Genomic DNA, 13,734 nt, shown 5'->3' with positions numbered 1-13,734 from the left:
TTTTTTCCTCACTTGTGTGCTCCTGTCCCAAGCGACTGATTTTTCTGGGGGTCAACAGCCCCCGACCTAAAAAAGGTTCCCCACCCCCAATATAGAGCAAAGGCAATAGAGCAGACAGAGTTCTTTGACTCCTTCACCTGAGGCCTCACCAAAGCTTGTTTAGTCCACAAAGTTAATTGCCGTAGATCAGTGTTTCCCAGGTTTACTTGGCCACGGAATCCTTTTAAACTTGAAAGAATTTTGTGGAACCCCTAATAACAGTCTCATCTAGGGACATCAGCGCTGAGTAGTGACATCATCGTCCCCACTGTCTGGCTAAGCTGGCTTTCCTCGGGGACACTTATTGTGGAAAACACAAATGAAAATCGTTTTTACTCAAATTCATAAACGCTTAAATATTTTTTTTTAAACCATAAAATGTTATTGTAACGGAATTTTCTCATGGAGCCCCAGGGTTCCGTGGAACCCCATTTGGGAAACACTGCTGTAAATCAAACCCATGGACTTTAAGGGACTGTCTACACTGCAGAGGAAAAGCGAAGCTGCCACTGTCGATCTTCAGGGTTCGAATTTGCAGGTCCAGTGAAGACACGCCGATTTGAATGGAGAGGGGTGCTTCGTTGGATGCCAGGAGTCCTGTTTCCACGAGGAGTAAGGGAAGTCAAAGGGAGAGTGTTCCCCCTTTGATTTCCTGCAGTGTGGGCAGCACCAAAAGTCGCATTAAGCTACTTTGACTTCAGCTACGCAATTGACGTGGCTGGAGTTGTGCAGCTTACTTCGACTTTGTCCCGTGATGTAGACGTACCCTAAGAGACCAGCACTCACCGGCGAGCTCATAAGGGCTCCAGTCTGTTCCAATTGCAGAAATTCCCAGGAGTGGATGCAGAGCAATCCCAGCAGAAGGCCTTTGCCGCTTGTCCCTTCTGGCTGCATAGCAGGTCTTTTGATTTCCCTTTGGGGCAGGTCTCTGTCCACTTCGCTATATTCTTCCAGCTGTCACACACAGAACCTAAACGTTAAGGGCCATCCTCTGATCCCCATAGGCAAACTCACTCACCCCGTCAGCCATGAATACACCAATCAGACAGCTCCAGGAATCGGGAACGATGCAGAAGCTAGGATTGTATCTTATCATAAGGCAGGAAGTGCAGGGGGGTAGGACCCTTCAGGAAAAGCATAGAAGCGGAGCTGGCTATTCCACTGCGCCTCTCCTTCTGAAATGCACAGGAGCTGCCCAGGGCTCTTGTATATTTCAAAGGGAGAGAGGCAGAGAGAATAGCCACCAGCAGGAAGCAAAGCAGTCCCCACCGGTGCGGGTTCCCCTCTGTGCCTCTTCCTTCGAAATGTACAAGAGCTGCAGGCGGCTCTTGTACATGCAAAGGGAGAAGAGCAGCAGTGGGACCAGCGTGAGCCGGACTGTTTCAATCCTTGCTCATGCCATTTCCCTGCTGTCCTCTGCCCCCCATGGAACCGGTGCTGGAGGGGGGGGGACCGACTTTTAAGCCCCTCACTCACCCACCTGCAGTTCCCGAATCACCTGCCCCATCACCTTTGCCTCACCCACCCCCCACCCCCCCACCAACCCATCCCCCACCTCTGCCTCGCCCACTCCCCACCAACCCATCCCCCACTTCTGCCTCGCCCACTCCCCACCCCCACCAACCCATCCCCCACCTCTGCCTCGCCCACCCCCCCCCCCCACCAACCCATCCCCCACCTCTGCCTCGCCCACTCCCCACCCCCACTAACCCATCCCCCCCTCTGCCTCCCCCACTCCCCCCCACCCACCCATCCCCCACCCCCCCAACCCATCCCCCACCTCTGCCTCGCCCACTCCCCACTCCCCCACCAACCCATCCCCCACCTCTGCCCACCCACTCCCCCACCAACCCATCCCCCACTTCTGCCTCGCCCACTCCCCACTCCCCCACCAACCCATCCCCCACCTCTGCCTCACCCACTCCCCACCAACCCATCCCCCACCCCCACCAACCCATCCCCCACCTCTGCCTCGCCCACTCCCCACTCCCCCACCAACCCATCCCTCACCTCTGCCTCGCCCACCCCCCAGCCCCCCACCAACCCATCCCCCACCTCTGCCTCGCCCACTCCCCACCCCCACCAACCCATCCCCCACCTCTGCCTCGCCCACCCCCCACTCCCCACCAACCCATCCCCCACCTCTGCCTCGCCCACCCCCCACCCCCACCAACCCATCCCCCACCTCTGCCTCGCCCACCCCCCACTCCCCCACCAACCCATCCCCCACTTCTTCCTCGCCCACTCCCCCACCAACCCATCCCCCACCTCTGCCTCGCCCACCCCCACCAACCCATCCCCCACCTCTGCCTCGCCCACCCCCCACTTCCCCACCAACCCATCCCCCACTTCTTCCTCGCCCACCCCCCACCAACCCATCCCCCACCTCTGCCTCGCCCACCCCCCCACTCCCCCACCAACCCATCCCCCACTTCTTCCTCGCCCACCCCCCACCAACCCATCCCCCACCTCTGCCTTGCCCACCCCCAGCCCCCCACCAACCCATCCCCCACCTCTGCCTCGCCCACTCCCCACCCCCACCAACCCATCCCCCACCTCTGCCTCGCCCACCCCCCACTCCCCACCAACCCATCCCCCACCTCTGCCCCGCCCACCCCCCACCCCCACCAACCCATCCCCCACCTCTGCCTCGCCCACCCCCCACTCCCCCACCAACCCATCCCCCACTTCTTCCTCGCCCACTCCCCCACCAACCCATCCCCCACCTCTGCCTCGCCCACCCCCCCACCAACCCATCCCCCACCTCTGCCTCGCCCACCCCCCACCAACCCATCCCCCACCTCTGCCTCGCCCACCCCCCAGCCCTCCCTGTGCCTCTCCCGCCCGCACTAACCCCCCCCCCCCCGCTCCTTGCCCTGCCCCCCGGGGACCCGCCCCACCTCCCCCCGCGGGCGGCTCCAGAACCCGGGGCGGGGGGCGCACGCACAATGGGTTCCCATGGCAGCTGCCCGGCCCCGCCCGCGCCAGGCCAGCCCGGCTCAGCGCGGGGCGCCGCGAGCTGCCCCGGGACACGCCGCCCGGCTCGGCCTCAGGTCAGGGCCCCTCCCCCCGCGGCTGCCGGCCGGGCGGGACCCCGGGGGCGGGGCGGGGCGGACCCGCTCGGGGAGTGGTGCAGAGGGGGGAGAGTGCAGGGGCAAGGGGGACCCCGGAGAGGGGCAGGAAGAGAGGAGTCTGTGGGGAGGGGCATAGAGGGGGGGACCCCTCGAGAGATGGTGCAGCAAGGGGGGAATCCCCAGGGAGAGGTAAAGAGAGGGGGGAGGGCAGCAAGGGGGGAATCCCCAGGGAGAGGTAAAGAGAGGGGGGAGGGCAGCAAGGGGGGAATCCCCAGGGAGAGGTAAAGAGAGGGGGGAGGGCAGCAAGGGGGGAATCCCCAGGGAGAGGTAATGAGAGGGGGGAGGGCAGCAAGGGGGGAATCCCCAGGGAGAGGTAATGAGAGGGGGGAGGGCAGCAAGGGGGGAATCCCCAGGGAGAGGTAATGAGAGGGGGGAGGGCAGCAAGGGGGGAATCCCCAGGGAGAGGTAAAGAGAGGGGGGAGGGCAGCAAGGGGGGAATCCCCAGGGAGAGGTAAAGAGAGGGGGGAGGGCAGCAAGGGGGGAATCCCCAGGGAGGGGTAAAGAGAGGGGGGAGGGCAGCAAGGGGGGAATCCCCAGGGAGGGGCAAAGAGAGGGGGGAGGGCAGCAAGGGGGGAATCCCCAGAGAGAGGTAAAGAGAGGGGGGAGGGCAGCAAGGGGGGAATCCCCAGGGAGAGGTAATGAGAGGGGGGAGGGCAGCAAGGGGGGAATCCCCAGGGAGGGGCAAGGAGAGGGGAGGGAACAGGAAAGGGGGAGTTTGTGGGGAGGGGCAGGGAGGGGGAAGGGCTCCGCAGGTGTGGGGCAGAGAGACTGGAACTGATAGCCCCCCCCCCCCCCAGAAGCCAGCACAAAGGCTAAAGGGAGCCCTCAAACAGTGAGGGGGGAGGGTCCCTTCTCTGAGCACAGAGGGTGAAAGCTCAACAGGCCTGGCTCTCCCCAGCTGGTGGGGGGCAAACCCCAGATAACCTTATTGCCTGTGGTCTCCCCTCCAGCTGGAGCAGCCGCTGGCCCTGGCTTGCCAGAGGCACCCCTCCTTGTCCAGGTGGCTGGCCCCCCGTGACAGTCAGGCTGGGCTCTGCTCTGTCCTACCCATAAAGGAACAATTTCCACTTTCTGGGGTAAAGCAGAAGACACAAAAGCAGAGGCAGTTCAGCGCTACTGGAGCCTGTGTCCCCTATGGCCAGCACCAGCCTCCCGCTAGGCCCCCAGTCAGGGCTGCTGGCTGGAACGGCCCCAGGTTCCTCAGCTTCCTCAGCCTCACTCCCAACAAACGACATCACCCTCCCTGACGAAAGCTGAGCGCCCTGTTGCCGTCTGAATTCACGTCTCCCTCATCCCGCTGCCTCTTCCTTGGGCTCCCCGAACAAAGCAAAAGCCACTTCCACTGGCAACTGCAGCCTGTTGCCACTTTCGGCATCGCCCTGGTTTCACTTTTAGGCCCCAATTCCTGCTATTACTGCATGCCTCTAGGTCCCCACACCTCCATCGAGCCCTGCAGCTGCTTGAAAAGCCTCTCTGGTCCAATGGCACGCAGCAATCATTCCATTCCGCTTTGATTTAGCTTTGCAAAAGCTTGGTTTTCCATCCTCTGAAACAGCAATGAGCAGCCTCCGCTAGAGGGCAGGCCACTTGAGTGGTCCTCCATCACAGTGGGGCCACACGATTGCTGTAAGCAAGGCAGACCCCCGGGATCGGGTGGCTTTGCTCAGTGCGCTGGTGTCCCTAGAACTGGTGGGTTGGGCCCATGGACCATCGCAGCACTTTGATTGGCTGCTGAGGGAGCACATGGCTCCCACGGTCAGCTTTGTGTACAATCAGCCCACACCTCACGGCACGTGCTCTTGCTGAACGCATGTGTCCCTTTAGTGATACCAGTAGCAAGAAAGCCTACATGGACAGAAACCAACAGAATGTGGCCCCTCTGCGTCTGGGCAACAGAAAACAAAACGTCTTATGAGCCATACATAGAACCCTGATGGGCCACGTAAGCCAGTAAGTTTCAGACGGGTAGCCCTGTTAGTCCGTTTTAGTGAAAACGAGGAGTCTTAGGGTACCTTAAAGACTAACATTTATCTGGGCAGAAGCTTTCGTGGGCTTACGCAGTGGACAAAGTGGTAGTCCAACTCACAAATACTTGCACCTAAATAAATGTTAGCTCTTTAAGGGTGCATCTGCACAGCAGGGCTTAACTCGAAATAGGCCACGTAAATTGAGCTACGTCAATTGCATAGCTTATTTTGAAATTGGGAGCCTCTACACAGCACTTATTTCGAAATAGAATAGTGGTAGAGATGTAGCCGTGTTAGTCTGGGGTAGCTGAAGCAAAATGCAGGACAATGTAGCACTTTAAAGACTAACAAGATGGTTTATTAGATGATGAGCTTTCGTGGGCCAGACCCATTTCGAAATAGAGCACTCTCCCTCCGACTTCCCTTACTCCTCATACAATGAGGGTTAGAGGAGTGGGAGTAAGAAGTCCTCCAGCTTGACAGTATTTCAACATTATGTCGAAATAACAGCCAGCTGTGTAGACGCGGACTAAGTTATTTTGAAATAATGTTGCTGTGTAGACGTTCCCCTAATATGTCACAGGACCAGTCTTTGCTATGACTTGATAAGCTGCTAGCTCTATAGTACATTTCATACAGTGGTGCCTGTGTGTCAATTATTTCAATTTCCATTGTTTTCCTGCATTATTCTGGTGGGAATAATAAAGTTTAAAAAAATTCACAATGTTTGAATTGACAATATCCTTGAAAAGGCATCCCTGGGAATGAAGGAAATAAGTGTACACGGTGTTGTAGCCATTTTGGTATCAGAGAGACGAGATGAAGGAGGCAGCATCTTTTCTTGGACCAAGCTGTCAGTGCCAAAGACAAGCTTTCTTTCTACACACAGCTCTTCTTTAGGCCTGGGAAAGGTACACCCTGAAAGCTCAACATTTTCTCTCTCACCCCTGGAAGCCGGTCCAATAAAAGGCATTACCTCACTCACCCTGAGAAATAAGTCACACTTTTGCTCTTTTAATCCAGAGATCTGAAAGCACGTTACAAATGTAATTATACCTCATAATATAATGTCCCAGGAGGAAGTTAAGTATTACCAGTCACATTATATAAATGGGGATAATGGGCCACAGATTGCTTCTGTTCTACCCACTAGGTAACGCAGTCTTGTCAGAAAACATGTGAGGAGGAAGAATAAAATATCAGCATTATGCGCTGTAAATACTTTATAATGGCATGGCTGTCAGATGAGTCCCTGAGCACTGTTCTCAGTTTGTATCACTAGCACCTGCTTTGTAGGATTGACGTGTAGCTAGAGCTAGCAAAGCAACATTTTGATATTGAACATTTTCTTTTTCTTCCGTATCCCCGGTGTTCAGTTTTCAAGTCTAAATATGAACATCAACCTGGCACACAAAACAAGCTGCATTCTGGTTCAGTCATTATCACGCTCAGAGAAGATTCAAGAACCGGAATTTAGCCGACCATTCTGTTTTTGATACCTAAGCCATAGATACCTCAACTCAAGTATAATGCAGGCAGGTCTTCCATGGGACCATTGGCTGGGAAGCAGCAGTGTCAAATAGCAACCTCGCCTTGGTCAGTGTAGGAAACAGATCCAGCAAAGGAGACGGAGCAGACGTGGAGTTAGAAAAGGTAGTTTCCATGGTCACATCTCTGACCGGATTAACCATTACTTCATTCACATTTATTTTTCCCGTGTTTTAGGTCAAGTTGTTACAGGGAAATGTTTACATGTTTCACCACATGACAACAAATATCATTCATTCTGGGCCATTATAATGCAAATTCAACAAAAGGGGGAAGAGAGAAGGATTTGTCATTGCAAACATTGATTTTCAATAGGTTGCAGGCTGTCAAACAGAAAGGACAGGTGATAGCTCCTCTTTTTACAACTCTATTGAGCTCATACTGGGACTGTCACATTCAGTTCGGACCTCTAGAGTCCCAGAGAGAGATTGATAGATTGGAGGGGTTTTAAAAGAGCAGCTGTCAAGCTGATTTGAAGCAAATGCCCTGCAGCTGCCGCCAAGAAAAACCTGAGACCCGTATGCACGTATAGTTTGGCTAAGCAAATTAAGGGAAGGATGGAAATTTCTTCCGCTATGAGAAGTGTGAATGACCAGCAAGAATGAGGAAAAAGCTGTTTTTTCATACAACACACAGTCACCCGGTAGAACGCTTTGCCAGAGGACGTTGTGAAGGGCAAAACTAGAGTGAGATTAAAAAATAAACGAATTAGTTAAGTTCATGAAGGTAGGTCTATCAACAGCTTTTAGAGAAGGGCAAGGACACAACCCCGTGCTCTGAACGTCCCCAGTTTCTGATTGCTGGGAGCTAAGAGTGGCCAATTGGATGGATCATTTGATAATTGTCCTGTTCTGTTGACTCTCCTAAAGCACCTGGCATTGGCCACTGTTGGAAGACAGGATCCCAGGCTAGACAGACCATTGGTTTGGCCTAGTATGGCCATTCTGATGTTTTTAACTATTAAATGACGGTACAGTCTCTCAAGGGAAATAGGAGGAGCCCAGTCACTTGGGATATTTAGGGCCAGACTAGACAAAGCATTCAAACATTTGTGCATTGGGAGGGAGGCTGAGTCTCACAGTTCTTATCCCATCTCTAATTTCTAAAAATAATGTATAATGAATGTTAAAGGAGTATAAAGGCAACAGCAGTCACCACCGTGGTACACTCCATACGGGCTGCTTTTCCTTGGATTCTTAAAGTGTTATTGTTGCTTTCCTGCACAGCAACCATGAGTTTTGGGACCATGGATGTGTATTTGAATGAGATCGAGAACAATCTGCAGAGTATCTTGTACAACGAAGAGGAGGACCAGGAGAATGAAACCTGGAAGATGTACATGGAGAGGAAGAGCATCGTGCTGGAGTTCCTCCACTCTGACTTGAACCTCCACCTGCTGAAACGCCACCATAAGCGAATCGAGCTCCTGAAAAAGTGCTCTTATTACATTGAAATCCTGCCCAAGCATCTGGCTCTGGGAGACCAGAACCACCTCATGCTTCCCACCACCATGTTCCAGCTGATTGACCCCTGGCGATTCCAGAGGATGAAGAAGGTGGGAACAGTCCAAACCAAAATCCAGCTGTTGCTCTTAACTGACCTGTTAGAGCAACTGGAACAAGGGCGGGAGGAGCTGGTCCACTTCCTGGAGACCTACGACATGGTAACGTTCCTCGCCAGGTGGGATTTGGTCAAGCAAAAGCTGTCGAATCTGTCTGAGCAGATGGATAATTTCCTCGCCATGCTAGTGCCGGGAAAGCTGCATGTGAAGCACCGTCTGGTGTCGGATGTCGGGGCTACCAAAATCCCACATATTAGGCTGGTTCTGAGCACCAAGATGCCAGTGATGTTCGACCGAAAGGAATCCGTGGCACACGAGGACTGGGTGAGCCTCAGGTGGTTTTTCACAAGTCCACAGTCCCAACCTGAGCAGTACGAGCTCAGGTTTAAGCTCCTGGAGCCCCGAACTCAGCAAGAAAGGATGCAGAGCGGAATCATGCCGGTCACGTCCAACACCTGTGAAATCCGGAACCTGCTGTCCGACAGATCATACAGATTCGCGGTTAAAAGGGCAGAGACTTACACGCTTGTCTATGAACAGTGGCGCGATTCCATCACATTGAAGACAAAACCTCACCTTGACGAAGACATGGAGAGCCCCGTGGGCGAACCCTGACGGATGAGACCGCAGATGAGAATTTTCTAATTTTATCCATTCAAAAAAGTAAAATTTTCAAAATGTATTTTTAAAGGTTTTTTTACATAAAATGGAACTTGTTCTGTCTTAAATTGTAATTTTATAAAGTGCCTCATATCGATCTTCCGGGCTGAAGACACTACAGTTTAAGAGACAGCAACCCATTCGTGTATTCACCAGGACCCTACTACCCCCCAGTCTTACACCATCTATTGCCATTAAAGGCCACCTGCCCATCCAAGGGAGTAGGCTAGGGAGACTATAGCAGAGAGTAAAAGATCACCACATTGTGTCAGACACAAAACAAAATTTAGACACAGGTTATCCACTGTCCAAGTGGCTTTCTACAAAAAAACAGCTGACCCAGCACTTCTTCTAGTGCAACCTCTCTTCTCATTGCTCTCTCTCTCACTGCTTGTGTTTCTTCCTCACTGCCCATAGTACTCCCTTTATGCACACACTCTCACCCAAATCCCAGTCCCCAACCTCCATCACGGTCCAGTTTCCATTCCCAGGTTCCTCTCACCAGCCTCTGCCCTCTTATTTTCCACCCTCTAGGGATGCTTTACAGTGCAGGGAAAGATCCTTTCTTGACTTAAAGCAGGAAAGAGCAAAATCCCACAAGATCATCCTCTGGAAAACAGTTTCCTCCGCTGAATACTGAGGTTACTGCTCAGTTCCTCTTTTCCCGTCTGTTTCAGTCCAGACTCAGTTCCGTAGAATCCTGTCAACTAAGCAGAGCCCGGATTCTATCCAAGCAAGGAGACACAGAGACCTCAAATGCATCCGAAACAAACATTTTTCATTTAATAAATTCAATCATCTTTACAATTATGGCTTAAATAGGAAACAGGAATGTCAAGGGACTTATTTAAAAACACTGGAAGCAGATAAAAATATTTGTATCCAAAATGTAGTTGTAAAAGCTTTTACCAGTCACATTAGAGACACACACAAAATAACAAAACACAAAAACCCGTTACATTTAAGGTGCCTTAATTTGCATTTCATGACATGTAATGTTTTATTTCCATCGAAAAACTGATTTATTGCAGTAAATCGGTCTGTACACGGCTCTGCAGCTCCTCCAGACCTGCCCAGTGCACCCGGACCTGCTCCAACTGGAGCCAAAGAGAATTCTTCTATTGGTTTCGCTGGGATCAAGAGCAGACCCAGGGGAGATGGCTAAACATTAAAACTACTCAATCCGATTACACCTGAGACGCTGTTTGCGCTGCATGCAGATCACCTTTCCTGAACTCACATAGGGTCAAATTCTGGCTAATGCTGGGGAAGGTGATTCTATCCTCTTGCAGGGACATGTCCCACCAAGCCAGTTTTCACAAGTGCCTGTCTTCTGGCTGAGAATCAGACAGCCCCTCCCCCCGTCCACTAATTCCTGCAGAGGAGTGGGGGTAGAGAGGGTGCTCTGCTTAGATTGGGGTACTATCTCTTAGGGGACTCGGGACTAGCCTGGACACCTTTCAGCCCAAATCGCAACCCTCGTGCTGTTCTTTGGGCACGCCCCTCTGGTCACTTGGAGTTCATGCTAAAAGGACGTATGCCCCCCAATCTCACGTTTCCCCGTCACAGTCTCTCCTGGACGCCACGCGGGGCTCCTATTTTACCATCTGCAAGCCTTGATTTATCCAAGATGCGGTGCTGCTTGTGATGCGGCTGGCACACCGTCATGCCAGACACGCCCCACTGGAATTCCAGCATGGGTTCCCCTCCCCCGTAATAATAATAAAAACGATTTGCCTTATGTCAACAAGTTTTAGGTAAAAATCCTGCCGTCATAACCGACTGACATCTCCCTGTGCACATCACTGGACTCCATTTAATGAGTCTTCTCCATTTTAACTTTTATGATCCTGTATATCCATAAGCACAAGACAATATCCATAACACACCACTCAGGGACACAAAACATCACGTGAATTGCACTTCCTGCTACGCCCTGGCTACTGAGGCTGCGTGATCAATGACGCAGTTACCTATTTACAACGTCCCTGCAGCCTGCCGGGATCTCACTGCGGCCTGTCGGCTGTAGGGCAGTGCTTTGTACACACACATTCTGAGGCCTAGCTCCTGCAGAACCAGAGTCCTGAGAGGAGCTGCTGATACCAGGTAACAGTGACTGATCACCATACCTCACTCTGGATTTTACTTCACAAGGTGCAGTAGTTTGGTGGTGGTGGTGGTGGGGGGGGGGGGTTATATATAAAAAAGTGGAAAATGGTCCAGCGAAAGGTAACCCAGCTAAATAACGCTCTGCAGGATCAAACCAAGCCCCTACAGTGCATCTGATTTGCATCTCATTTATACCAGTTGTCCACTGCTTTAACCTGCATTCTTTTCATGAAAAAACTCCAGATTTATGCTAGGAGGATGAAGCTCACTGTGTTTAAAAGGGACCACAGTCAGGCCTGGTCTACACTAGACCAGGAAGGTCGGCTTAAGGTACGCAACTCCAGCTGTGCAAAACATGTAGCTGGAGTCGGCTTACCTTACGCCAAGCCGTGGCTGTGTCCACAGAGCGGGAGGCCAACGGGAGAGAGCACTCCCACTGGCTTCCCTCCCTCCTTGCAGGAGGGGTACCAGACGCTGACAGCAGCTGCCTTCAGCATTTGATTTACGGGTCTGTCCTAGACCTGCTAAATCGAACGCTAGATCGTCCTCCGAAGCGTCGATCTTCTTGTAACCACAGACGTGCCCGTCGTGTGTTAGCTAGGCCCTGTTCTAGCTGTAGGGGTGTGCGCACCACACTGATGTGTTTTACTTAAGGGTTCCAATACGGTCTTTCCCCCATTCCTTTCCCTGGTGCATGAAGTGATCCCTGGACAGTTTATCCCGGACTTGTACAAACACTTTGTTTGCAAAAACAAGGCCCGCTTGGAATCCTTGAGATAAGAGGCTTCAGTGTGGGACAGCTGTCAGGCCCAAGAAATCATGCATTCTCGGCCCGTGGCACATGATATTTAGTCTCCTGAGAGCTGTAATACTTTGGTTGCTGGCGCAGCGTGAGGCCGGGTACTGTTACTGGCCTGTGATATAACAAGAGGTCAATCCGGATGAGTCGGGGATCCCAGATGGCCTCACATTCTAGGACCAGCCTTTCCCTGTGCGAGGAAACCTTCTACATTCTTTCCTCAGAGAGGGGCGCACACCCATGTGCTGCAGTATTAGGAGAGCAGATGTGCGTGTTCTCGGATACCGATACCCAAGGCTAGGGGAGGCAGGAGAGCAAGGATCTGTCCTTTCTTTGGCTGCACATGAGTCAAACTGAACAGGAAGGGTCAAAGCACTCCAATTCCACAGGTCAACAGATACACCAGTGAGGGCAGTAGGCCCGCCTTGTTTTTGTTGGATGCAAAAATGCTGCAACGGCAGCTTGGCTCAGTCTTCCACAGACGTCTATCGGCAGGTGTCCGTGTGTGTGGTCTCAGGAAATGTGGAGGCAAGCCCACATATACTCCGAACTGGAATAAGGAGATAAAGGCTCCGGCTCCCCATACATCCCATAGGTACGGAAGCAGCTGCAGCTTCCAAGGCTCAGTGCGGCGTGCCATTTCGTTACTACACGCACAGTCCCAAAGGACTTCTTGGGAAAAACATCATCCCTGTTCCCGTCAGCCTCCTGTCTTCTAAGGATTGTCACCTCTTCCAGTTCACAACAACTGGGCTATTTTAAAAACAGACACACCCACCTACCACAGAACCGACGCTGTTAGCGAAAGTACGGGCCACAGATTGTGAAGCAAAGTTCACAGAACTAAAAGTCAATAAGTTAAAAGCAGCTTTTTCTTTTTTTAAAGAAAAGAGAGAGAGAAAAAAACATTTTTTACAAGAGGAAACATTTTCAAGTCAAACTAGGCGGGCAGTTTAAAAATCTCTTTACAATGTCCAAATCTGCTGGTAGAGGCTGTTTTTCTCGTTCACTTGCATACAGCTCCCAACAGCCTCCTTTACATGAAGAGACAATGAGTCTATTTATAAAAATACTTGGCCTTGGCTAAGTGATATTTACCAGTTCTGAAAGGCCACAAATATTTCATGTTCCAGGTCTTGTTTTGGGCTGGGGCATTTTTGTTTTGTTCTCCTACCCCATTTCTTCCTTTATTTAAAGTAAAACCCAAATGGGGTTTTCTGCTTTGAGAAGTGAGACAGCCCAAATAGGTCCCTGGCCTCGGATTTAGCTTTAATGGTAGCACTCGGCAGGTTTGGTCATGGTCTGGCACATCACGGCTCGGACCGTCAGTCTGTCGCATGCCGTCGTGCGGCTCCTGAGGAAGTAGAAATAGTTGGTCCCCAAAGAACAGCTGCTCTCACAAAAAGGCAGGCTGAGAATTTCACAGAGGAACTCTTGGCTTCCACCAAAAAAGCACAATCGCCACCCGTCTCCGGCGGCTTCCTCAGCTTTTTGGTTTGCAAATGCTGAATGTTTTGACCCAAGGTTGCCTTTTTTTTTTTTTTAAATGAAAAGTAAGTGGTCAACAGACAAAGAAAGTGCAGCTGCCAATCCCTGGTGCATTTTGTACAGTGGTACATGCTTGATGGGCGGAAAAGAGGTTTGTTCCCTGATGGGCCCAATCAAACATTTTGGGCAGGGACCGGTTTATCCAGTTGTGATCCATTCCCATCAGCGCAGGGCTGACTTCTTCCGGACCTGAATGTCTTGAGCGAAAGTGTAGCATCCCGCATGCCTGTAATGCTCCAGCAGTCGTCTCCACAGAGGGTTACATTCCAGGAGGTAACGGTTTCCTGTTAGCAGAAGGGAAAAAAGAGTGAGTGGAAAGGGCTTAAAGTTCCCATCCCAGACCGAGGAACATCTGGGAGACCCATGTCT

At 52.0% G+C, this 13,734-nt stretch overlaps 2 protein-coding genes and 1 long non-coding RNA gene across 6 annotated transcripts in view; 1 reads left to right on the top strand and 2 right to left on the bottom strand.

The window, feature by feature from the left end:
• Positions 1-382: 382 nt before the first annotated feature.
• On the bottom strand, positions 383-3,107 carry LOC142818829 (uncharacterized). Its single transcript, XR_012896468.2, has 3 exons — positions 2,987-3,107; positions 826-993; positions 383-636 (listed from the first exon to the last, which is right to left on the bottom strand). It is a non-coding gene; the product is annotated as an uncharacterized LOC142818829 (long non-coding RNA).
• FNDC11 (fibronectin type III domain containing 11) lies at positions 3,000-8,971 on the top strand. 3 transcript variants are annotated; one of them, XM_089769754.1, is made up of 3 exons: positions 3,000-3,092; positions 4,998-5,123; positions 7,915-8,971. In XM_089769754.1, exon 3 carries the CDS (start codon positions 7,920-7,922, stop codon positions 8,862-8,864), a length of 945 nt encoding a protein of 314 aa, XP_089625880.1. In that variant the 5' UTR covers positions 3,000-3,092; positions 4,998-5,123; positions 7,915-7,919; the 3' UTR covers positions 8,865-8,971. The 3 variants fall into 3 exon arrangements, with proteins under 3 accessions (XP_089625880.1, XP_075757048.2, XP_089625879.1); XM_075900933.2 differs by lacking the exon at positions 4,998-5,123 and having other exon boundaries at positions 3,008-3,092; XM_089769753.1 differs by lacking the exons at positions 3,000-3,092; positions 4,998-5,123 and adding an exon at positions 6,655-6,793.
• A 695-nt stretch (positions 8,972-9,666) lies between these two features.
• HELZ2 (helicase with zinc finger 2) overlaps positions 9,667-13,734 on the bottom strand; it is a 52,434-nt gene continuing 48,366 nt past the window's right edge. For both annotated transcript variants that reach the window (XM_075900930.2, XM_075900931.2), the window contains exon 20: positions 9,667-13,649. In XM_075900930.2, coding sequence (XP_075757045.2) covers positions 13,528-13,649 — 122 coding nt within the window. In that variant the 3' untranslated portion in view covers positions 9,667-13,527. The remainder of the gene's footprint in view (positions 13,650-13,734) is intronic.

The sequence above is a fragment of the Pelodiscus sinensis genome, chromosome 17 (genome assembly GCF_052426305.1).
Source record: "Pelodiscus sinensis isolate ZL-2025 chromosome 17, ASM5242630v1, whole genome shotgun sequence".
Taxonomy (NCBI): domain Eukaryota; kingdom Metazoa; phylum Chordata; order Testudines; family Trionychidae; genus Pelodiscus; species Pelodiscus sinensis.
The sequence above is the reverse complement of the archived record's forward strand: the minus strand, read 5'-3'. Positions and strand labels throughout refer to the sequence as shown.

Excerpts from the sequence above, each read along its gene's own strand:
- FNDC11 (XM_089769754.1), top strand. The coding sequence starts at position 7,920 with ATGAGTTTTGGGACCATGGATGTGTATTTGAATGAGATCGAGAACAAT.